Source organism: Falco cherrug, chromosome 6, assembly GCF_023634085.1.
Source record: "Falco cherrug isolate bFalChe1 chromosome 6, bFalChe1.pri, whole genome shotgun sequence".
In the NCBI taxonomy this organism is placed as follows: domain Eukaryota; kingdom Metazoa; phylum Chordata; class Aves; order Falconiformes; family Falconidae; genus Falco; species Falco cherrug.
In genome coordinates this window covers 85660895-85686723 of record NC_073702.1, presented here as the reverse complement: position 1 = coordinate 85686723, position 25829 = coordinate 85660895, and the positions used below count along the sequence as shown (strand labels likewise).

Here is a 25829-nt window from a genome sequence, read left to right as displayed (position 1 = left end):
CTTTGGCCACCAGCCTCAGTTTATTGAACACCTGGGCTCCCGGTGTACTAGTCTTCCGAGGGATTTACCTTTACAACAAAGGACACTGCACTGGAATAATCAATTATTCTGAGAAGTTATACACCCTTCCATCAAACAGAATAAGGCTGTAAAATGATTCTTCTGATCTCCAGCATGGGTAGTGATAATCTGTTGCCACATGTTAGCCTTGGTCCAGATAGCACTACAAGCAGTTTAGGAATGCTGTACTGCAAAAGTGTCAAACAACACCCGAAGCATGCCACCTGAAATTCCAGAATCCACATGACAGGAATGATCTGAATTTTGAGAAGAATCTCAAGCTGTATAAATATATAAGAAAAACAGGTAAAGATTTAGTTTTAACAACTTCAGGAGTAACAGTGATCTGTTTGTCCTACAGTGAATTCCTAATTGCAGCGGTAATGATCTGAGAATGCTGTACAGGTCAAAGGACTTCAAAACTGTACATCACTGAGAAATAAAGAAGTTAAATGAGAAACACAGTGGAACTTATGCCATATCACCCTGCACTGGGGCTATGTTTGTGAGATAATACCCTATCTGCTCGCTGAGAGGCACCCCTGGAGCTATGAAATCAAAGCTATCTTGGCACTGTAAGGAAAAAACCCCATGTTTCCCAGAATGGAAAGAAAGAGAAACAGCTACCAGAAGGTCACATTCTGAAATCTTTTAAAAAAAATAATAATAATGGATCCAGTGTAAGGCAATTCAGTCAGAAACAGACAAAATGAAAATAAATTGGATGCATGTATTCTGTTCATACAATCATTAAATACAGTGAGATCTAATAGTAGACTTATACACAGTTAAACAGCCCAAGATGCAAAATTCTTGAGAAAGGCCCTTTGAACATATGAGAGAGTTTAAGAGGTCGCTTGCAATGTCCAGGTAACTTTGTACAAAGGCACGCTTCAGAAGTTCACATATCAAAAGCCTAAAAGCTCATCACAACTCTGAAGAGCACTCCAACAGAATTTGTAGTTGAATGAGAAATCACATTGGAACATTTCAAATGCACAAAAAGCCCAGGCCAATGTCGTGGTTTAACCTCTGCCAACAACTGAGTACTATGCAGCCACTTGCTCACTCCCCACCTCCAGCAGGATGGGGAAGAAAATCAGGAAAAAGGTAAAACTTGAGGACTGATACAAGAATAATTCAATAATCTTAATAAAATAACAATAATAACAACAACAACAACTGTAATGAAAAGAAGAGAGAAGGGGAAAGGAATAAAATCCAAAGGGAAGGGGGAAAAAAACCCCAAGTGTTGTGCAACACAATTGCTCACTACCCACTGACTGATGCCCAGTCAGTCCCTGAGCAGTGATCAGCAGCCCCAGCCAACTCCCCCCAGTTTACATACCAAGCATGATGTTCTATGGTATGAATATCCCTTTGGCTAGTTTGGGTCAGCTGTCCTGGCTGTGCCCCTTCCCAGTTTCCTGTGCCCCTCCAGCCTTCTAGCTGGCAGGGCCTGAGAAATTGAAAAGCCCTTGACTTAGTATAAACATTACCTAGCAACAACTAAAAACATGGGTGTGTTATCAACATTGTTCTCACACCAAATCCAAAACACAGCACTGCACCAGCTACTGAGAAGCAAATTAACTCTATCCCAGCCAAAACCAGGACAGACAAGTATCAGAAAGAAAATGCTACAAAGCATATTTTCATGACAAATCTGGTCTAAATCAACTATAAAGTCCTCTACCAAGCTTACCAAACTACACACACAGAGGAACATTTATATAAAAAGCATTAAGCATCCTGAAATTATGGACTACATTGTAAACGTGGAGACCAAAGGTCTTTGGCTTTCCCTGCTGTTGCTGCCTGAGGAAGCTGAGGACATTGCATTCTGCGGGGAGTCGAGGCAGCTCAACATAACCACTGTATCCAACAGTGGCTGGATGCCCCAGCAAGATGGATGTCAAGCACAACATGCTGCCTGCGCACTCCAGAATTTAGACACAGATACATCTCCATATCTCCTTAGATGAGGATGAACAGAAGAAATCTGCCTTCTCCACTGCCCGCATGCCACCTTTTGGACTTGCCAGTAATCCAAAACGCCAGCACTGACCGGCCTTCATTGCCTAAAATGAAAAGGCAGGTCAACCACTGAGCTATCACAGAAAAGGAACATGAATTTATAAAATGTTTCACTAACAACATAACCCCTTCCCAGATCTGCATAAAAGCAGGCAAACAAGATTCAAAAGGTATTCTAGGTAAAAGATAATCATAAGCACTTTTAAAATGAATGTCTTGTGAAATACACCAGATTTTCAACATATAGGCTGAGGTTGTACTTATGCCTACAATACTGCAGCAGAAATGGACAAAACTCATTAAAGTGTGGCCTTTCTAAACAAAGCTATGTCTCTGTAAGTTACAATACTGTCTTGAAGCAGAAATGTAATGCCATTATAAGATTTACTAAGCAGCAAAATCATACGTGTTCAACTACGGTTTTAAAATCCTCACTTATGGCTCCTCCTTTGCAATAACAGTCACAGCAGAAACCCTTTGCCTCCATGAAAGTCCGAATACAGTACAGGGAAACTAGTGGTTTTCCATACTCATCCACAGCGAAAGGAAACATGACATAGTATTAAGATTACCCATGTCTATGTGTGGCAATCATTGGGGTTTATTCATTGTTTTTATATATCACAAAAGGAACTTTAAACATCAAGAGATGCGCTGCTATCTGTCATTTTAACTGTTCTACCTGCAAGTGCCAAACAAGCCCGCTTAATCTACAGGAGAAATAAACAGAGGTGATTCTTCAAAATTCTACCTTCTGCAACAAATAAAAGCCATCCTCTGTGCAAAGAACTGATGCTCTTTGAAAAAGAAATATAAAATACTTGCTGAGAATCAAGTATAAAGCAGCTATTTAAAAATATTTCCATTGTTTAAACTTTTTGCAATGACATCTCCTATATAGCAACTACACATTTAATTTACTTGTGTCACAACACATGATGTGTGGGCACCGTGTCCGGAACCCAGCTTTTTGCACCAAGCCAGGTGACGTACCCACAAATTATCTACCAGTTTTCTTTAGGGTGTAGACACTTTGGCTAATCAGAGACACTGTAAAGGTTGGTAAAGCCCAGGTGTTGCAGCTGAAAGATTTAGGTGCTCTCTGTCAGGCTATACCTAATGCTTCTTGAGTAGGTAGGTGGCAAGTATGTAAACAGTTTCTGACATGGGAAGTAACCAGTCTCGTTAGAATCAATTTGCACCCCCTTCTTTACCATGCCTAGAATGGGATGTGGCAACAGCAGCTAAAACCCTTACAGAACCGAAGAAAACCCCACCGAAAGAGGCAGCGGCCTCATCAGAGCCAAGTTTTGATCAGACAGCTTCGTGCGGTCACATAAACGGCACCGGCTGCGGGAAGGACCAGAGCCAGGGTGACCTCAGCCCGGCCGCCCCGCGGCGCGGCGGGACGGGACAGCCCCCCGGGTTTCCCCGGCCCCAGCAGCGCCAACGGGCGCGCACGCTGCCCGCCGCCGCTCAGCCGGCTTGGGGACAGCCGGGCACAGCGGAGCCCGGCAGCAGAACCGGCCGGCGGGGGACGCTGCCCGCCCTCACCCCGCGCCGCTCTGCCCGCTCACCTCGGAGCCGCCTCTGGTACCGCTCCAGGGGCTCTTCCAGGGCGGGCTCCCCCCGGGGCGCCCGCATGAGGGCGCCGCCGGTTCCCGGGACAGCGGCGAGCGCTGCCGGGTAGCGGTAGATCCCCCCGTTCCGCCGCCCCGGTGGAGCTCCCCTCAGCGCTGCCCGTCGCTACCCGCCACAGCTGCGCGCGGCGGCGCTCGGGACCCGCCTCCCGGCCGCGCGCCGTGCGGGGCTGCCGCCCGCCAAACCACAAGTCCCAGCATGCAGCGCGCCGCGCTGCGCACCCTGGGAGGTGGAGTCCCCACCGGCCGGCCGCCTCCCCGCAAGCCGCCGGCGGGAGGGGGAAGCTGGCAGCCTCTGCTTTCCCCTTTGTTGTGGGTTGCGGCTGCAGGCGCGCCTGCGCAGGGTACAGCTCTTCCGCCTACGTCCTCCGGGCCGCAGCGGCTGGGTGTAGCGCAGGTCCGGTCATGGCGGAGGAGGGGGGGTAGGAGCTAGAAGCAGTGTTGCCGCCGCGGCCTCCGGCGCATGCGCGGCGGTGGGAGCGGAGGTGGCTATTGTCTGCAGCTGGCGCAGGCGCACCCGGCCCCTCCGCCGCTCGGCCTGCGCACGCCCCCCCCGCATTGTGTGAGCTCGGGCGGCGCCTGCGCAGCGCCGTGCCCCGCTCTGCCCGTTAGCCGCTATGTGCAGGGAATAACGTTGGAGCCGTTGCCAGAGGGACACCGACTGGAGCGCCCCGCCCCCGCCCCGCCGGGATGCCGGCGCAGTGAGCACCGGCGGCGCTGCTAGGGACGGCCCCTGCTCGGCGCGCGAACCTCCTGGAAGGGGTGGGTGAGTGAGAGGATGCTGCCGCCCCGGGCGCGGGTCGGGCGGGAGCCGTGACGGGGAGAGGGGCCGGGGTCGCGCCGGTTGTCCGCCCCGCCATCCGCCCAGTGCCTATTGTGTCAGGCCCTCGCCCACCGGGACCTGGCGCCGCGCGACGGGGGCTGCAGTCGGCGGAGGGGGCGGTAGCGCGGTCTGGGCACATCCCCCTCCCCCGTTCCCGCTGGGTCCGGAGGCAGCTCCGCGCCCCCGCCTTCCTTTCCCCTTGTAAGCGCGGCCAGGTCAGCCGCGGGGCGCTGCGGCCGGCGGTGGCCGGCGCTGCGGGACCCCGCTGCCCGCCTCTCCCTGCCCCTTTGCCCCTTGCCGCCCGATGGGCGCCCAGCCGGGGACGCCGCCGCCGGCACACCCACCCGGCCGCGGGCAGCGGGGCTTCGCAGCCTGCCCTCCCCTCCCGCGCGTTTGCGTGACTCGAGCGTGCATTTCCAGAGGTTTAATGGGTTTTTTTATTATTTTCAATTTTCGGTTGCTCCCGTTTCACAAATCGCCCCGGGGCTGAGGGCGGTGTGTTTCTCCAGATTTAAAAACCAGTGATAGCGTTCGTTTGAGACGAGGTGTTTCCCTCGTCCCCTTAAAGTAATGTCTTCTGAGGAGGATGATGGAGGAAATCTGTTGGTTTTGCATTTTCTTGTATTGCGTATTTTCACCCAGCGAGGCGGATCTTCAGCATTCAAAAATATTCTCCTGAAGGCGTGAGCTTTTCTTTCTTGAAGCTTTTCCCAGGGAAAACATCAAATAATGCTTTTTGTTCCTTGGTGGCGAGAAGCAGTGCCGGGGCCCACTTTGTCTTTCTGGCGTTGGAAACGAACGGGTTACCGAGCCAACAACAACCAAGAGGAGAAAAAAAAAAAAAAAAATCCGATGGCGATTTTTCGAGCAGAAAGCGTGTTGCAGCAGAGGAAGCTGGCGTCGAGGCGGGCGGCGGAGGGCTCTCCTCAGCGGCAGGCGGGAGGGGCGGGGCGGCGCGCGCCTTAGGCCGCCTTCCCGCCGCAGCCCGGGGCGCCCTCGGGCGGGGCTTGCGCGTTGCCCCCGTCGCGCGGGCGGTGGGCGAAGCGCGCGCTGGCCCGTTGGGTGCCGTTTCGTGTGGGCACCGGCCCGGGGCAGCCCTCCGGTGACAGGAGCGGTGCGGATGATGCGCCCCGGTTGTCAGCGTTTGGGGCGTTATTTTCGGCATTTTTAAAATGAGCTGACAATTAGCCCATCTGTTCTGACGGCTTCATGGGAGGAAAAAAAAAAAAAAAAGAAAACTGTAGATGCTGTGCTGACGAGTTGAAGATAATCGAGAATTGTGTTTTTATGACAAGAGCATGCAAATGGCATCCACTGATCTGCACTTTGAGGAAATTATTTTCTTCCTTGTGAAAGCAAAGGTACTCATAAAATATTCAACTGCTTTGGAAGGATCATTGCAGTGCTAGAACAGGCTTTATTATCTTTCCTCCTTTGGAATGCCATTCAAGACATTGTGAGAGTGTTCTTGGCTCTGGGATTGCCAGTGTAAAACCATATGTGGGACAGGACAGTTTTTGTAAACTCAACTAAGACATGATTAAATATGCTGTGATTTCCTATGATTAATCTCCTCTGGGAATCACTTCTATGTCCAGATGCTGAGGAGTCCGTCTTACTGGAGCTGAACTCTCTTATTATGGAAGCTCCTCAACATTACATTTCATTAAATGGGGAAAAAAGTTAAACATAAATACCAGAAAGAATCTCCGCTCACTCTTTGCTTATTATTTTATTTAAACACTTTGTCAGTTCTTGTCACTTTCACGTAATTTTTTTGTCCTTGTTTGGTTTTTTTTAAACTTTTTTTTTTCTCTGAAGGTGGTCAGAAAGGCTGGCTGAACAGGTAGAATAGTGTAGCTGAGAATACGTGGAATTTTGTCAAAATCTCAAGAATCTGAAAGCTATTTGTAATAGATCAGATCAAAATGTTTCCTTTAATTCTTTTATACAGAAACATTCTGGCATAAAAGTTGTTACCAAACTTACTTTTATCATGGGACCACATATTTTTTTTGACAGGTGACTGCTTCCCAGATCTGTTGTGATTTTTGCAAAGAAGAATGGGTTCTTGCTATATTGTGTTTCATCAGCTGTAACAGACTTGGCAGGCAGAATTTTTTAACAATTCTGGTGATAACACACAAGCCAGAAAAAGAACCAGGTTATGAAAATAAACTGGAAGAGTCTTGTGTTCACTTGTAGGTGGGAGCTAGGAAGCTTCCTTGAATGACTGGAATGGAACCGGAGCCACGAGCACCTGCAGAAATTGATTTTGGAGTACCATTTCCAGTTCTTGCAAACAGAAAAAAAAAAAAAAAAGGGTATTTAATGTATATTGATACCACAGTATCTCCTTGAGTCTCCTAGAAAGACAATTGCCATTGTGGTCAGAAAGACAATTAGTGCTGCATTTCTTAGCTTTGCAGGCAGAATAGAACTGAGGTAAAACAGATGTGGGTTTCTTTTGCTTTAGCTAGAAAGCCAAGAATATCTGTGAAATTCTTGTTTTCATTTAGAAGATTTTGAACAGGAATGTCAGGCATTGAATCTATGCAGACAGCAGAATTTACTTGCAGAAATTCTCCTATCTGCTTCTAGCACTTGTGAGGTTGTAGATAGCATGCACTTCTCATCTTTAAAGGACATGCTACATAATGTAGTAAAAATTGATACGATTGTGACCAAAAGCCTGCTTGAAATCTGAGAAGAGGAAGTTCTTTGTTACTGGGGGATGGAGCTTCAGATTTGCCAGCTGGGAGCTAGGGTTTGATACATACATCTTTTCTGAGGTACACAACTTCACTGTGCTAAGTGCGCCTGTGGGGGGTCTTTTATTGTCTATTAGGTTTATAATGCTCCTACCCAGTGCCTGCATTGCTTCCGTTCTAATATTGATCATTGTGTATCTATGCATTTTCTAAATGGGCTGGTCTACGAAGAGCAGCTTCCTTCAGTGCACAATGCAAACGTTTCCCTGGATTAGAGTCCATCCAGTGTGCTGAATGAAGCAGATGTCCTGCGGAAAAATAGTATGTGGTCACATGACTCAAACTGTAACATAACGCATGCAAATTAGGGTGGGAAGAGAGTACAAACTACTTGTTTAAACAGCTTTGTGTATCTGTCTGTTGTACAGTTACACATGCTTAAAAATATTTAAATAAACTGTATATACTTGGTTTGCTGTTGTAGTTTAGTTTCTCCAACTCTACCACAAAAAGCTGGGAGGCCATTTTTATTTTACAGGTGCATTTACAGTTAGAATGACTTTTTTAATTAAAATTTTGTTTGACCTTCAAAAATACCACATATATTTTAAATTAATATATGTATTTTTTTCCACATATTATGTCAAAAGCACCTTGCCCTAAAAGTTCAAAAGAAAACCCACAGAGATGTTTTAGTAGAATGCTGACATAATTAGATTTCAGAGAGGGAAAACTGTGTTTGGGGAAGTACTCAATGCTGCATCACTAAAGTGTGTCGTACAGGCTCTTATGGATCGGAAGTAAGTCTGGGAGTAGGTGAATGTTACATGAGAATTGCTACTCAGTCTCTTTATTAATGCATCTGCGTGGAGTAGTTCCAGTTCCTCACTATCCTCCGTTTTTGGTACAGCATGGCTGTACTGCTCTGTCACAGTGGCTCTGGTACTTTCCTAAGTACATGCGAAGTTTAATTCACTCGACTAACCTAGCAGAAAACTATTCCTTTTCTTTTTGTTTAGCTTGATTTCTACCACCACCCCCTCCTCCTTTGGCTCAGCAAATTGAATTAACTTATTGTGTGGTCAGATGAGTGCCAGAGCAAGTACACAGAATGAGGACAGCAGTCTCAAGCCTGGAAGAAGGGAATATTCCCTTTTCCGGTAGCAAAGACACATTTGGTCTTTTCTGCTGTCCTATCTGGCTGTCTCCTGTGCCAGTGTAGAATGTCGCAGTCATAAAGGTTGTGGGTTATGTATAAATCAAAGAAAACAAAATAATTAAGATACTGGGTTTGTTCTTACTGTCCTGGATATGTAATGTGTCCACAGCCACAGACTAAATGTTCAGAGAATCTCTCTGGATGAAAAAAATGTCTCTCTGCAAAGTAGATAGGAAAAGAGGGAGGAGAAGCAGTTGTGGTGTGGCCTTTGTACAAGGAAAGCAGGATTTTTGTGCCAAGCTAATATTATTATCTTCTCTTTCACAGAATTCAGGGCTGGAAGTTTTCAAATATTTTCATAGTGTTTTCTTGCCTACTTACTAGTTTTGAAGTGTGTGATTTTTGTGAATTGTAGAAAAGTGCTATTTGGCATACATTTAGAGAAATTGTTTTTATCCATTCAAAACAGAGATAATGAAGCGTCTTCTCTTTTTTTCATCCCCTGAATAGAACACTGAATAAAACATGATCATTTTTTCCATGTGAGCCCAACATATGTGTCAACTTTGCTTCTTCTCTCACTTAGAAATTGTTACTGAAAAATAGACTCCTCCTTAGCTAGGTGCTTTTTAGAGCTCTGTCATCCACTGATGGGCCTGGTGATCTGATTTAGGTTCAACAACTGCAGCCCTGGTGAAGTCTGGCTTCTTTGGTTTGTTCTGCTGTGTTTATTGCAAGGATTGGCATTTTTGTAATAGAGGCCTCTGTTTACTTGTTCCCATTCTTGTAACTAAAATGTTTTATATTCTGATCTTTCCCAGAAAATTAAGAGAGTATCTTCCTTGACAAATAGCTGAATTGTCTAAAGTCTGTATGATCTCTGTCAGATCGCATCCCATTTTGTACCTCATTCAAAATGAGATTCTGATTCTGTTCCTTCTCATTTCTTCCCACAAAGATTGCAATTATTGAGCTTTTCAGAGCAATAACAACAGAAGTTGTGCCCCTCCCTGGTGTTTCCAAGTTGTTTCTTTGTGCACGGGGTATTTTGTTAGGCTTCAGCTGTGGTAGTGTAAAGAATTTTTGATCAATCCATTAGCTAACCATTATGGTCTGAAAGTAGCAATACACTGAATACATTAAATCAAATGTACTTATGACTTTTCCCTCAAAATTACATGCTTAAATAATTTTGTTGATGATCTTTCTATTGAATTGCAAATATTTGCCTGTCTAAATATGCATTCTGCTCGGTGTTTAAAACCAAAGTCTTTTCAGTTATCTCTTACTTGTCTTCTCATTGTGGATTACATTTCAAGATTAGGAAGAAGAATGCAGGAAGTTGAAATGTCATGGTATCTTTTCTGTTTTCTCATGAATGTATATTTTTCTTGCTTTCATTAATCTTGCCTTCTCCCCCTCTGCCCCCCATTACTTAACTGATTGTTTAGTCCTGTAGAACTGTATCATTGCAGGAACCTTGATGACAGGAATCATTCTACCTAATTTTATAATGAAATTTTCCTAAAAATGTAAGAATGGACACGTAGATGGGCCTTTGGTCTGACTCAAACCCAGCATCTTTTCTCCAAGAATAGCTATAACCTTGTGCCAAGGGAGAGATAAGAAAGGTGCAAGCATATATGGTATTTTCTGCTAAGGCATTGCTGGTCTCCATCTATTTTCTGCTCGGAACTTTTGAGACCAGGTGTAGTTTCCATTAAGAATTGTTCCTTCCACTTGATCTGTATTTCTTCTGCTATGTCTTGAACAGGCAGTTCAATAAAAATGGCCTTCTATATTTTTCAGCCTTTGTTTCTTACACATTTTCAGCTGTATACCAGCCAGCTTAATTTAATAATTGAAATCTTGATCTCCTACATATTTTTGATACTACAAATTTGTTATTACTAAAAAGAGGTCAGTGAAGGTTTCACTTCTGCTCATCCATTTGCCATTTCTTTAAGGGATCATTGTTTTCTTTTTATTGTACTTGGTTTTTAAAGTGGATAGTCGTTTCATATGAGGGTCAGACCATTCTGGTAATTCTGCTTGTTGAGATAATTCACAAGTCAAAAGCACAGCTTAAATTTTAGCTTTAGGTTGACTGTAAAACTGACCATTATAAATCTTTTTTTAATTGTAAGCAGATATTATTCAGAGAGCCGTTGAGGAACCACTGAGAATCCAGAACATTTTTTTTTTTTTAGCTTTCGAACTAGCAGAGAGTTTTGAAGAATGATTGCAACTGGTTGATCTGAGAGTTACGGAGCTGCTACAGTATCTTCATGTTAGAGGTGATATTGCCCTCTGCTCACTTTGTGTTTGTTTTACAGTTCTTGCTGATAAACATAATAAAAGATACTGTTCAAAAGCTGTTTTTCTTCTAATTGCTGCTCAGTTCAGTCATCATACTCTAGTAGTCCTTTAAGCATCATGCTAATTATTTTATTGGGCCATACAGGAGTTAATGGGGTAGTGCCTTTATTTTGACAAAATCTATACTAACTTGAATCTTTAGCAACCTTAGGGAAATTAATTAGTTCCAAGTCCGTCATAAATCATGCCTGTTTGTAAAAAAAAAAAAAAAAAAAAAAAAAAAGTTTCAGTTTTAACTATTACCACTTGGATCACAAATTCTGTAGCATATTTTTAATTAATCAAATCTTAATCCATCAGCTTCTAAATATACCTTGTGATCTATTTTTTAGACCAGTTGCGGTCCTAATATATTGCAAAGAAACCTGTATGTAATTTTCTTGCTGAGTGCTCTTCTGAGAGGTGCAATTGCATGTCCAATATCAATCCTACAAATCTTATCTTATGCAGCATATCAAAAAGACGTGTAAATCTATAAAGGCCTGAAATGCCAGTCTGAAGAATGGAAGCATTAGGCTGCTTTTCATCTGCTGAAAACAGATTCCTGATTTAGGGAATTGTGTCCACCCTCTTATGGGGAGCTGCAGAGAAACTTCTGATAAACATGCTGATTTTTTTTCTACTTTTTATTTTTTTCTTCCTTTTATGTGTATGATACTGCATGGCTTTGTTCTCTTTAGTTTTCTGCCTAGTTGGACAACAGCGAGAAAGGTAATGTTGCTGGCACAGAAGTGGAATTAGTGAAAATTAGTAGCTGGATATAGTCAGTAGAATAAATATTTCAAAAAAAACCCACCCAAGAATGAGCAATCAAAAAATATGTTTATGCAAAAAAAATGCCAGGGTGAACTTAAGTTTGAGCATAGCTTGAACCAGTCACTTGAAAGTCCAGAGATGTCACAAACTTGTTTTCGTTGAGTTTGGTGTTATGTTTTTTTACAGTTTAGCAATGACAATATTTGAAACAAGATTGCCATCGCAAAAAATGTATTGTTGCTTCCATTAATCGTTGTTTGCCATGATGGAGTTTATTTTCTGTTTCGTTGGCTCTTTTTCTCATTCAAAAAATTGTTTTTGACTTCCTTGAGAATGGATAAGTTGTCTGTCTGCCCCAGGTCTTGGTGAAGTCGGTGAATCCTCAAGTACTGCCGATGACTGCTGTGTATGGCAGGGTCTCTTTTTACACAATAGTGCAGGGCCCAATATAATGCTATTGCATTATATTCTTTAACTTGCTATGGGAACTTTATTGCTTGGCATTGTCCAGTAGTAGTGTCTTTCTCTTTTTTCCTGGAACAAACATTTCTTCAGTATTTGCAACTTACAAATCACATATAATTGTCTTACATACTGCATGTATATATTTATCTGGCTTTTCTTAAATGAACACACACCCTTGCTCTTTTCCATTTTTGTGGCCTCATTGCATTGTCTTTGAGCATACTGTATCACTAACTGCAGCAGATGAAGATAACATGTTCAGGTGCAACACTGCTGAAAGTGCAAATAGCAACAGTCAACTTCCTCCTTTAGGGCAAACTGATAATGGTTGTCTTGCAGGATTATCCCTGCAGGTGGATTGATCGTTTCAAAGTGCTGCCTGGTTACTTGCTTTGAGGTCAGTGTTTGTGACAGAACTAAGAACTATATTCAACAGCCTCAGTTCCTGATGTTTGAATCACATGTCAGTACCTGCACATAGTAGAAATGTTTTGAAGTTTTTATTCATCATGCCCTGAGCTCTAGTTTGTTAAGAAGCAAGAAGATTTTTTCTGCTAGAGCTTCTAATGTTGCCTTCATGGTCTGCCATTCTGTTTACATATTTTATGTGCCTTACACAGTAACCATTTCAGTTATTTACTTAAATGTCTGATAAGGTGAATTAATTTTCATTTTTGTATTGTCTGGGCAGCCTGTAGCACCTAGTATAGACTTTTGTAAAGTAGCAGCAAAATAAAAAAAGAAGAGTTGAAGCATCAATACCAGGACATGACAGTGAACTAGGAAGTCACGAGTCATTCCTTGCCCAGTTGAAGCAAATTGAAACCTTTGATTTAGTAAAAAAAAAAAAAAATACACAAACATACTGTTATTTTTAGTGCAATTCATAAAATTACTTCAAGGAGTGCTTTGGGAGAAGACTACGTTTACCAGATTAAGATCCTTGAGTTCTCAGACTTTGTGGGTCTTTCCCTTGGTGCGCTTTCATTCCAAAACCAAGAAAAGCATTATGCCTTTCTATTTTTATGTATTGTGCTTTTTAGCGGGCAATGCCATTGCCTTCAAAAATTTCTATGCAAAGATGTCTGTGTATTGTTTTATTTGTATAGCTACTTGCATAGGAATGCTTCCTTTCTTTCTTTTCAAGGTACTTATTCACACTTGGGGTCACTGATCTAAGGCAGATTTAGAAGGATGACTGCATTAGTGTATCATGAGGTGGGAGACTAAAGATTTGATCACTGGATTGTGGTGCATTAAAGAAAAGGTTGAGGCAAGTGGGGGAAAAATACGCACCAAAACTTTCTAAAAAGTGTATAGTTTTATTTTTTAATGGAGAAATATAAAAAACTAACTTAAATTTGATTAATTATTAATGCTTCTTATGGTTACTATAGACCTGTCTAAATAGAAGTAGTCCTGCAAGACTTAGGTGGATTTGGTGTAAGTGACCCGTGCTCTCGTAGGAGCCTGAGCAGAACTGACTGCTGGCTGTCCTGGTCCTGCCCTGCCCTTCCCTGTTCTGCCACCCCTAGCCACACAGCCCCGCTCCTTTTGCTTTGGTGCTAGATTGCTGTGCGTACCGTCGGGGAACCATTCATTTGTTTGTGGGAGGGGAGAAGAGTGCAAGGGTTAGTCTGTCACTAGTGGAACGTGCTGCAATAGCTGAGCTCAGCTGCAGAGCCATGCGAGTCCTGCGGCCAGGGCAAGGGGAGAAGCTGTGACACTTGGCAGCTGGGACAGGGCCTAGAGGGCTGGGATCCTGACAGCAGCGAGACTCAATTTGGCCAATGTGGAACCACAACTTCTTCAGTTCAGCATTTATATGATAAGGGTTAAAACTGCTCATTTGCCTGCCAGTTGAGTCTTCAACACTAAGGTTGAAAAATAGTCAATACAGTGAAGTTCTGGACATGCAAGCAATTTATGACAGGGTAGTCTATATATTAGCTTTGTATGTGTTAAATTTCCATAGTAACTCCTACTGTGTGGCATGTGCCAGGAACACAAGGCAGTTCACACCAAGTAGCATACTTGAGATTTGCTGCAGTGGACGTGTGTATACAGGAGCTGCTAATGAGGAAGCGGTGCCACAGTATAAATTCACATCACATACAGCTGCCCAGTAAACTGTTCCTATATTTAGCTTTTTACATTTAATTAAGCTGCTAACTTCTCCAGTTCAGCCAGTAAAACTTGGGCAGAGGGTGCTCCTGTCTCATTATAAATTCTGAATATAATGTATACACTGGAATTTTATCACCTTTTCAGATATTAAAAATTGTGGAGGATTTGAACATAAAATATGTTTTCTTTCTCTCTGAACCAAATTTGCAAAAACATCTGAAAATCACGTTGAACTTTAGGAGAAACTGGGAATAACGTCTTTAGAGCTACATTATGTGTAGAGGGTTTTTTACTACTCAGAGTTAAAACACAAATAATGAAGGAGAATCGTTCTGTCATGTTTATTCAGTATTCTTTTAAATGTCAACTGTCTTTCTATCTGCAGAAGGTTGCAGATCTGTAGTCACTGGTATATTTTAGAGCAGTTGTTCCTAACTCTAGAGCTTGACTTTTATGGATGCATTGGCTGATGTGGATGGACCTCTATTATTGAAACATCTTCTGTTTAAGCCGTTATGATGTGTGTGTGTTTATACTCGCAATACTGTGAGAACACGCTCATTCTGTTGAAAATGCTTGTGTGCCTGGATGGGATGACCATCAGCCTGTTCATCTTGTGGACCAAGTACAGGAAATATGTTTCTGTGTTCTGTCCCCCTCCCTCTAACGTGCAATAGCACATGTACCTCCAAGGCTAAAGGGAAAAAATCACTTCCAAATTTCTGGCAACATTAGGAAAGCACTGTGCTTTTAATTCAAAGTTAAGCAATCCTGTTAAGATAAAATGGAGAGAAAAACAAATGCAGGAGACCAAGTAGCCTGGTTTCTCAGGGAATTGTTCTGTGTCCCAAACTGTGCTGAACCTCAACATGCACATGTGCTCTCTCTTGCCCGCTTGGTTGGGAACCATCGATATTCTGTTGGGGAAATAACCTGCAGAAGCAGAGCACAGAGGAGCCGTGTGAGCACAGGTCCGCCAGCAGGCTGGGAGGAGCTGGGAACTGTCAAACTTGTAGCACAGTGTTTCTGCCAGTGGGGTGATGGACTTTTTCTATTGAACTTGTTCTGCTCAGCCCTCTATTCTCCCAAAATGTTTAGAAGGTTTGTATCTGTGAAATCTCCAGCTCTCCTAAAGCTTACTGGTGGGAGGAGTGATTGGTGGAAAAAAGTGACTACTAAAAGTTCCGCTTCCTCGGGTAACTAAAATGGTTTCAGTAAGAGTTTTAATTACTAACTGTGTGGTAGGAGAACACAGTTAAAAGATGTAAATGATTTGTTTAAAAAACACACACTTTTGCTTGAAGTAAGAAATACGCCTTTTAAAAATATGTCTGAGGAAATAAAATGAAACTTATAACTGAGCTATTTTAGATTAAGCACAAGATAGTATTAGTCTTGTGTGTAACAGATATACCAAATAAATAACTGCCAGCTTTTCAGTAGGAAAATACACAAGAAATAAAGTCCAGGAAGAGCCAAGGCAAAATAAACAAAGAAATGCAGCAAAAATTTGCAGTTAGCTGTTATTTAATTAAAGTATAAGAAGTGTTGCTCAGTGGGTACCACTATTGATACTAACTTTCATACCATGGAAACATAGTTTAAAGAACAGAGGATGTGAATTGTTTCAGCCTTTAAAAAGGCAACTGGTGATGATTTATCTTAATCAACTTCTTATGGTTTTGTACATATTTAGTTCCATGTTAAAATGATTTAAAATATTTTTGGTAAACCAGAAGACTTTCTCTGTTGCAGCAGCATGCTTAGTGTTGCTTAATATACCTTTTACTTTTTATGTAGCTGAACATAACCTAAGTTTCCAGTCAAATCTTTTTGTTGGAGACACAAAATGAGTAACTTCTGTAGTAACTGTGGGTAGTCCTTAAAAGAACAAAAACCAGACCCCCAAACTTGTTCACTAAAGTGCCAATGGAAGGGATGACTCAATCCCCTTTTGTGGATGGGTTTATTGTAACCACTTCCTCTTGTTTGGTTTGATGCCTGGAGAAGTGTGCGTGGAGTTCAGAGCTCTTCCCATTTAGCCTTCACTTTTTCTTTTTTCTTTTCTTTTCTTTTTTTTTTTTTTTTTGGCAGCAAAATTATTGCACTTAGAAAGGAAAATCTATATAGGTTTCCTCCTGTAGAACTACTTCAATTCCAGATTTCTGTCTACTGAAAGACACACTTGCATTCATTTAATAGTCTTTGAAAATATTTATAGTGTGTTACTAATAAAAGCATTTTCCAATGGTCTCTAAGTGTTCTGAAGTTAACTAGATTTTCATTGTAGTATTCTGCAAAACATATGCTAGTATTGTACCAGATCAAGTTTAAATCACCAGTCATTCTTCAACCAGCTTATAAAGGTCCACCTGAAAATATTCTGCTGACATAGCAATGGGGGCTTCTTATTGTGATTTAGTTGAGGGGTTGTAACATACCTGGTCAAACAAGTCCTTGCGTAAAAACATCAAGCTGAATACTAACTGTATGTGTTAATTCTGAGTGTTATAGTGACAATTTCACATGTATCTGTTTGATCACGTTTAGTAGATAAGAGCTAGTATGAGAAATAGAATTAAGACTGAACATGCTGGTAGCTGTATTCCTGTTTGGCTGCATACAAGAAAGGAGAGAGTAGGGACTGCAAGCGAATGTGGAATAGCTTCTCTCCAGGGAAGCCATTTGCTAGGTACTAATTACAGACTGGTTTCAGATCTTTGCCATAAGTAATATTAATCATTAAAACCATCGCTATTCTTGCCTGTGAAAACATCTTACCCTATTTTGTGTCTTGCTAAATTGTTAATACTGTCTTTTCGGCGGCTGTTTTCATGTGATTGTACATTGAGAAAATGCATGTGTTGTACTTGTTACCTTTCAGTTTCATTTCATGGTAAGGAGAGAGGTGGGAAGACATTAAACATATGACATAGCAAACTAAAGAAATGCTATACTCCAAACTGCAAGACTAGGTTTCTATGGAATGATTTGAGGTATGAATAAAGAACTGAACAAATAATGAAAATATAAGGTGTTCCAAACCCTATTCTACTGTCTTTTTATATGACTCTCCAAGAAGAGGACTTCCCATCAGTGAAAGATCTCAGGTAAAAACACGGGACTTGATTTTGAGATTGGAAAATGCTGAACATGAAGAAAACCGCTCTCTTTACATCACAGCTACCATGCTGATTTTTAAGGAATTTTGGGTTTTGGTTTTAAGCTTGTCCTGATGTTAATACTCTGCAGAATGCCCATGTAGCACAACATAATTATGACACAGAATCAAGGAGCTTTTATTATGCTTGTCCATGCACACACACTCTCCCTGTCTTGAGACAGTGAATATTGCCTAGAGCAAACATTGCTTACAACTTGAAGGCAAAATTTTGAGCTGTTGGTTGTTTTGTAAAATAAGTACATCCAACTTTTTTTTTTTTTTTTTTTTTTTTTTTTTTTTTTGTTTCATGTAGGGCCTATGTTGCTGGTCTTGGAACAAACAACTTAGTGTATTTCCAAGAAAAATACATCTGTGGACTTGGCTGTTGAGAATAATTGTAAAAAGCTCCAAAGCATTCCATAAGGGAGAGGGTAGAATATATCAAGTATTTTGTATGGAACCTACCTAGGAATGATAAATATGTTTTTCGTATTACAGTGGAGTTGTAGCAAAAAATAATAATGGAATACATTTATCGTGTTGTATATCTATAAAACTATGAATGCATGTGGAGATCAGTAACATTGATTTCAATGATTGTCCTCTACCAGTTCGACTTTCATGTTCTGTGTACTTACGCATCGTGTCAAGAAGTAAAATGGAACTGAAAACTGAAAAATAGATGTTAAAAGTACTGAATTACATGTTTTTCTTTGGCGAGTATACTTAATCTGCATACTCCCAAAGTAAATAATTCTCTGTGTTAAAGAAGAAAAAATTTGCATTGCCTTGAATGTAATTTAATCTTGCTAAGTATCTTGGGACATGGAATAAACCCCATATATTTCACAATTTTGGGGAAAGTGAAATCACCACCCTTGGGAGGTTAAGAGGTCCAATTTTATTTGCAAAGTGGTATTTGTCTTTTCAGTAGTGCTCAGGGCTGTGGTCAGTACTTGGCCAATGCAAATAAAACCTCCTCATCAAACACAGCCTACAAAATAACTTGGAATACACCACGATGGAGGCAGTAAGAATAGGAAGTGGAGGAGGAGGAGGACTTGCCTGCTGCTTTTAAGATTTCATTCTGCCTGAATGCAACAATGCCTGATTCGTATTTATTTATTTATTTTCCTGTTTGCTTATCTTGGCAACAGTATAGTCTGATATTAAGTGTGTGTGTGTGGGGGGGTGAAGTAAGTATTTCTGTAGCTTTCATTAAAGGAAGCTTTTTGCCAAAGACAATTTGGTTACAGTTTCTTTGTCCTTCTTGCTGCAGTTATTTCTAAAGGCTACTTATCAGATGTGCTATTTTACTAGCATACTGGGTATGCTAATCTCTGTATAGATGACCTTGTTTGATCATGGTGAAATAGGAAAACTTCAAAATAATTCTTTTTATGCGGTTTCTTAATCTGAGTGAGAATGATGGACAAAAAATGAACGCTTGCTGCTTTGATCGTAAGTTAACCTACTCTTACAAGCAGACATTACCCTTTATTTTAACTATTCATTCAAAGCAGCTTTTGAAAAGTGTTGCTTTTCAGTGTAGGAAGGCTACAAAGAACAACATTCATGAGAAATGATTTTGTGCTTCTGAATGTAAAGATTAGGAGTGCAAAATGAGCTGTCCATTTTCTTTAATAAATGCAAAATATTCTTTTTGTCTGTTACCAAAGGGTAAAATAGAATTGCTTTTTTGAAGTTTTAATAACTTTATCCTAGCGGCTAATAACTGAGTATGCTTTTAACAGTTTCAAATCTAATGTTTAGACTGAGAATACTTTAAAACCAAAACAAAACTTTTAATGTCAGGTACACCTGATTATTATAAAAAAACATGTGAATGAAAAGGCTTACAACTGTTGTGTAAGACTATGTCCATGTACAGTACCAGCGTCGTTCAAAGTTTTATGATCAGTCTTTTAAGAGTTTGCATTTTTACCGGTATTCTCTGTAAAGATAACCTAGTATTTTATTTTTTGTCAAGTTGCTGAAGTCTTTGTTTCAATATGCTTTTCTTAATACAATTTGATCTCTTAGCTTCTACTAGGAATTGTGATGTTTGGTTGTTGGTTGTTTTTTTTTCCTTGGTAGCTTTATGATTTAAAAAAAAAAAAAATAGGGACTTCTGTGGTAGGGAAAGACATGATTGTCTTCATAGTTCAAGTAACATTTAATTTCTCTTCTATAGATGTCTTAATGGGATATTATTTAGTTTCAAATCTGTGAGTTTGCTTAAATTTGGTGTTGTAGAATCATAGAATGGATTGGGTTGCGAGGTACTGTAAAACTCACCCAGCTCCCACCCCCTGCCATGGGCAGGGACACCTGCCACTAGACCAGGTTGCTCCAAGCCCCATCCAGCCTGGCCTTGGACGCTGCCAGGGATGGGGCATCCACGGCTGCTCTGGGCAGCCTGTGCCAGCGCCTCACCACCCTCACAGTAAAAAATTTCGTCATAATACCTAATCTGAATCTACTCTCTTTCAGTAGTTTCCCCCCTTGTCCTGTCACTACCTGCCCTTGTGAAAAGTGACTCTCCAGCTTTGTCAGTCTCTGTAGGTACTGGAAGGCTGCTATAAGGTGCCCCCGGACCCTTCTTTTCTCCAGGCTGAACACTCTCAACTCACTCAACCTGACTTCACAGGAGAGGTGCTCCAGCCCTCTGGTCATCTTTGTGGCCCTCCTCTGGACTCACACCAACAGGTCCATGTCCTTCTTATGCTGGGGACCCCAGAGCTGAACACAGTACTCCAGGTGGTGTCTCACAAGAGTGGAGTAGAGGGGGAGAATTTCCTCCCTTAACCTGCTGGTCATGCTTCTTTTGATGCAGCCCAGGATACAGTTGGCTTTCTGGGCTGCAGGCACACATTGTTGGCTCATGTTGACCTTCTCGTACAACAGCACCCCAAGGCTTTCTCCTGAAGCCTGCTCTCAAGCCGTTCTCTGCCCGTCCTCTGTTTATCCTTGGGATTGCTCTGGCCCATGTGTAGAACCTTGCAGTTGGCCTTGTTGAACTTCATGAGGTTTGCACGGGCCCAAATCTCAAGCCTGTTAAGGCCCCTCTGAATGGCATCCCTTCCCTCCAGCATGTCAACACCACCACACAGCTTGGCGTCATCAGCAAACTTGCTGAGGTTGCACTCAAGCCCAGTGTCCATATGGCTGACAAAGATGTAAAACACTTCCAGTCCCAGTATGGAACCCTGAGGAACACCACTTGTCACTGGCCTTCGCTTAGACATCAAGCCATTGACTGCAGCTCTTTGAGTGATCCAGCTGATTCCTTATCCATGGAGTGTTGCACCCATCAAATCCATGTCTCTCCAGTTTAAAGACAAGGATGTCATGTGGGACAGTGTCAGATGCTTTGCACAAGTCCAGGTAGATGATGTCAGTTACTCTTCCCTCATCCACCAGTGCTGTAACACGGTTGTAGAAGGCTACCACATTTGTCAGGCACAATTTGTCCTTAGTGAAGCCATGCTGGCTGTCACCAGTCACCTTCTTATTTTCCATGTGCCTCAGCATAGTTTCCAGGAGGATCTGCTCCATGATCTTGCTGGGCACAGAGGTGAGACTGACTGGCCTGTAGTTTCCAGGGTCTTCCGTAATTCCAGTTTTAAAAATGGGAATTACATTTCTCCTTTTCCAGTCAGGAAAGCTCCAGGGAGCTTTACTGGGCTGCCACAGCTTCTCACATGTGGTGGATAGTGGCTTAGCCACTTCATCTGCCAGTTCCCTCAGGACCCGCGGATGCATCTCATCAGGTCCCGTGGACTCATGTACCTTCAGTACTCCATCAGCTCCTCATCCATCCCCAGGCAGAGCTCCATGCACTCCAGCTGGTCACTGACCTAGAGGGCGACATCTCCCCTGCCTGTCCTTCCTAAAGAGCTTGTATCCTTCGATCCCAACACTCCAGTCATAGGAGCCATCCCACCATCTCTCCCTGGTGCCAATAAGATCATGGCCCCGCAGGTGTGTGCGCATCCGTAACTCCTCCTGTTTATTCCCTGTGCTACCTGTGTTTCAGTAGAGGCATTTAAGTTGGGCCCCGGACGAAGCTGACTTACTGCCTGGAGTGGCTGGAATTCCTTTGTGCGGCTCTTCAGGTGCTCTCCTGTTAACGTGCAATCTCTGTCCAGGCTCTGGGCATCTCTTGCTGGCACTGGCATCAAACTGATAGAAGTGGGAAAAATTGAGGTTCCCCTTTCCCAGCAACTTCAGTTCAAAACCCTAACAATAGACTCCAGTGAGATTTTCGATAGTTTTTCTGTATTTTCAAAAAAAACCCAAAACCCACCAAACACTAGCTATCTGAATGCTCTTCTATAAAAGTTAAGAAAACATTGTCCTCACCAGCCATGGAGACTGAAGAGTTGTGCCACTCTCTTTTTTTCAATAAAAAGCTGAAAAAAGGATGACAGAACCCAGTAGCTCCTTCAATTAAGGACAAGGTTAGCAATCTCAGGGAGAACAAAGTCAAGGGAAAACCATGTTAATATTGCTATATAATTTGATTTTAGTTAGATGAAGAAAAGCACTCCTCCCTGTTAGGAGTTTTCAATTCCAGAGACCTTTCTGTTAAAAGTTAAGAAAACTAAAATTCCATTAGAAGTCATATATTTGTGTCATCTGACTTTGTGAACAAATAAACAAAAGTTCCCTAAAATACACTGAATGGGCAAAAACAGTAAGTCCCAAATAAACCATTTCAGACAATGGTTTTTGCTCAAGAGTTGTCAAGAGTTTGGAGAAATCTCCAACACTAATATGCCTATTAACATGCCTATCAGAGAGTGTAATGATAGGTAGATTTTTTTTTTTCAGTTATAATAAAGTTATATGGAGAAAGAACTTAAACCCAGTTACGTACATTTTGGTATTATTTTCATTATTTCTGTAGTTGCGCTTGTTACTAGAGATACGGAAGCATAGACTGTAGCAAGGATGCAGGTCTCCTGTGCAAAGATGCTCTTACTTTACGGATCAGTCCTTTCCTGAAAGGAAATAGCACTGGCTTTGGTAGAAGTTTTTAATGTTGGACTTCAAATTTGTTACAGACATCCTGACTCTATTCATGCAAATCATGTATTTTTGCATACTGTGACACTCAAAGATAGCTGTCGGGTAAGCCTTATTCTTGTACATTTGTTTGCAGTATTTGTTGATATAACAGCAGAGGAAATTATGATCTCAGGGTTGTTTTGGTTTTAGTCATTGTTACATCAAAAAACAGAGTAGGATATGGTCCTTTAAGTCATTGTCCCTCAAAATCAAAACCCTAGGCAACTTTCAGTGCAGCTGCACTGTTGGCAGGAAAAGAGGTTTATTTCAGTTGCTGTTCTGACAGCTATTCCTGTGTGTCAGAGCAATAAAATAGACGTAGATCTAATTCTGACCTGGACTGGAGGGGGTGCTTGTGCAGTCCCACAGCTGTAGCCACGTTAGAGGACAGATTTGCTGATTGACAGAGGGCAACAGCCTCCTGAGCTGCTTTCTTGTCCTTACTACATCAGACACACGGGATGACCTGCAGGGCAAGAAGAGTATCTGGGTTGCTTCTGCAGAGATCTCAAACTCCTTGAATGGAGGAGAAAAACATTTTTCTGTCCTTAGAGGCATTCCCAGCTAGGTGGCTTTTATACCTTTTTGTAATTAAAATACGAGGAATAAATGCTTCTTCCCACAAAGACCACTGAGTCTGCTGTGATAATCTGATCCTGAAGCCAGGTCTGACCCTAGGGTTCCAGACTGTACCCTCCAGCTTCATCAGTGTGACTGATGTCAGTGTTAACTCACAAGTAATTGTGTAAAATTTTCATGAACTTTGTAACTAATAGCAGTATTTTTTTATATCAGTGTGAATGGGAACAGCTTCTTGTTCAGGGCTGTACATTGCATTTGAATGGTTCTAGAGGGATGTGTTCAGAATGAATTTTCCAGTCAGTGAACTAGTCAGTAATAGCAATTCTAGCTTGTTGTCCAAACTGCTAAAAATCTAGGATTGTTTTGGTTAGCTTTCCCAAGTATGTGAATGCATCTTGTCTGGGGGATGTTGATGAAGACTTTCAGTGTTTTTAAGCATAATTTACATTATTTGTGCTTTCATTGATTTTATTGTTTTATTTTTTTTTACAGCCTTTTAAGGGTATATTTTGATTAACCTTTATGGATATTGTCATGACACTAACACAAGTCTCATAGTGAAAAGTATTGTCGCTTGACAACTTGATCCGGTTTGACCTGACCAAAAAGCATTACTTGGGTAGTGTCTTTTCACTGTGCTAAACCTTTATACCTGTATCCCATGTTGCTTGGCAAGCAGTGGCCAGCACTGACACTTTCTTGCTTCCCCTTATGAAGTACACAGAATTCAGAAGGTCCATAAATTTGTCCAGAAATATTTTTATTGATCATTAGCCTAAACAGTTTTTATATAGATGGGTATTTGTTTGTTTAAGGCTTATAAGGAGCAGCGTTGCACACTACTGTGACATGAAGGATGGCTTACATAAATTGAATTCCAGTTCCCAATGAAAAGTTCTTCAGGTGTACATCTTTTTTCATTTTTCATTCCCTGTACGAGGTACTTGCTTCATTAATAAATTCACTTGATGGACTAGCCCTAGGAATTGGTGAGAACAGTTTCAGCCAAGAGCCTGTTTGGGTCCCCTTTAGGGGTGACAGTAATGTGAGTAGTGAAAGAAGCAGGGGATTATGAAAGCACCAAGGATAGTTTCATGACTAAAACGTTTAGAAGCTACCGTAGGGTATGAATTATTTTCTTGTATGGCCCTATGATGGCAGATTAGCCACCTACCCATATCTTGGAAAAAGTGGTCTTAATTTTCTAGCTACCCTACGTGTGGCTTTACTTGCAAAAGAATTAGGCATTCAGTGTTACAAGAGAAAGAAGTGAGACCATTTGAACACCTGTAGTGTTGTGTAAAACTAGGTACTTTAAGATGAAATGCTAATGGCTTTGGAACTTAAATACTCAAGATTAAGATACTTTAGTGTTAGAAAGTGCTCTCTACAGTTCCCTATTTATGATAAACCCTCTATAGAGATAACTTGTGAAGATTTTACTGTAAGTATTAATGAATTTCTTATGCTGTGGTGATGAGCATGGCACTTGAAGTCAGTAGGAAGTTAATAATTCACAGAAGTTTTTTAGTGATGTGCAATAAATAAGGCACAGGCTAATCAATTTATGAAGAGAGGAGGAAAAATAATACTGATTAACTGACTGCTAAGTTTGTCGTTTTCGCCTGAGTAAGGTAGAGTCCTGGTTAAAATGTTAAGTGTGGATGTTGTTAAAGGTTATTTTATAATGCATGTATGTAAGTAGGTTAATTATGATTGCACATGGAACACTGATTGTGATACTGCCCAACTTCAGAGTGCTTTAGAGAGGAGACAATATTATTCTGGTGTTTTCCATTGATAACTTCCTAGACTTAAATCAGTTATCTTTATAGATTACTTTTTAGTATCGGTTATATTGATACAGCGATCCCCTCGTGGTTGGAATTACCTTCACTTTGCTCTTTTCTTTCTGCAACATAGATTTCTCCATTTCAGTCAAAAATAGAACTGCTAGCACTAGTATACTTAATTACATTGGGTAGTCAATAAAGCAGTCATGGTAGACACTTTTCCAGTGGGTATTGCTTGCTGACAGCATTTATTTGTGACTTGGGAATCAGCTTAAACTTCAGGTCTTCTCCAGTCATTACTGGCTCCATTTGTGCTCTCTTAATTCTGATTTCTCCCATTGTCATGGCTTACACCTTATGTTTACCTTTCTTGATTCCTCATTGCAGTCTGCCTAGCTCCAGCTCAAGTGTCCTGTCCAGGTGTGGTGGTGGTCTCTCCTTCTGGGTCGTCTGCCCTTATAATTGAGAGTGCCAGGCAAAGATGCCGTACTTTTGGTGCTAACTGGCACATCAAAAATGGCTAGTTAAGCAAATTGTAAAGCATGATCTGTGTAGACAGATGTGTTGAAAGAATGTATCTGTGTACTTGTTGAAGTAATATACACATGGAAATTTATCAAAAGCTTATTGCTTGTCTGCATTTGGATAGATTCGTTCAAGAGTGATATTAAAAGGTAGAAACTGATACTGAGGTGTCCTGTCACATTTCAGTTACCTATTTGTATGTATAAGGTGCTACTGTTTAAGTTATGTTGAAAGATTGTAACATAGAGTATTTTCTTCTAACCTTGTTTCAGAAAGTTTAGGTCATTTCTTCTGAAGATTCCCCAAATATACTAGGGACTAGTATATTTGAGGATATTCATGAGAAGGTAAACTTAAGTTTCAGCAAAAAAATCAGCAGCTGGAAACAGGAACTTACAAGGCCAAGTAATGGGAAACACAGGGCTTGCAGCTTTGTCAGTACTGTGTTTCAGCTTGGTGCAGGGTTTTTGTAATGTTATTTTAAAATATTCTTAAATCTGATCTTATTTACAGTAATAGAATAATTGTGTACCGTT

At 41.5% G+C, this 25829-nt stretch overlaps 2 protein-coding genes across 10 annotated transcripts in view; one reads left to right on the top strand and one right to left on the bottom strand.

Annotated features, from left to right (window-relative positions):
- SDCCAG8 (SHH signaling and ciliogenesis regulator SDCCAG8) overlaps nt 1–3878 on the bottom strand; it is a 116378-nt gene extending 112500 nt beyond the window's left edge. For all 4 annotated transcript variants that reach the window (XM_055714535.1, XM_055714536.1, XM_055714538.1 and 1 more), the window contains exon 1: nt 3675–3878. In XM_055714535.1, coding sequence (XP_055570510.1) covers nt 3675–3741 — 67 coding nt within the window. In that variant the 5' untranslated portion in view covers nt 3742–3878. The remainder of the gene's footprint in view (nt 1–3674) is intronic.
- A 436-nt stretch (nt 3879–4314) lies between these two features.
- Nucleotides 4315–25829, top strand: part of CEP170 (centrosomal protein 170) — a 102559-nt gene continuing 81044 nt past the window's right edge. For 2 of the 6 annotated variants that reach the window (XM_055714532.1, XM_055714529.1), the window contains exon 1: nt 4316–4503. The gene's annotated coding sequence lies outside the window, so the exon portion shown is untranslated. Of the gene's footprint in view, nt 4504–25829 lie in introns of all 6 variants that reach the window. The other 4 variants (XM_055714533.1, XM_055714530.1, XM_055714531.1 and 1 more) reach the window with 4 other exon arrangements.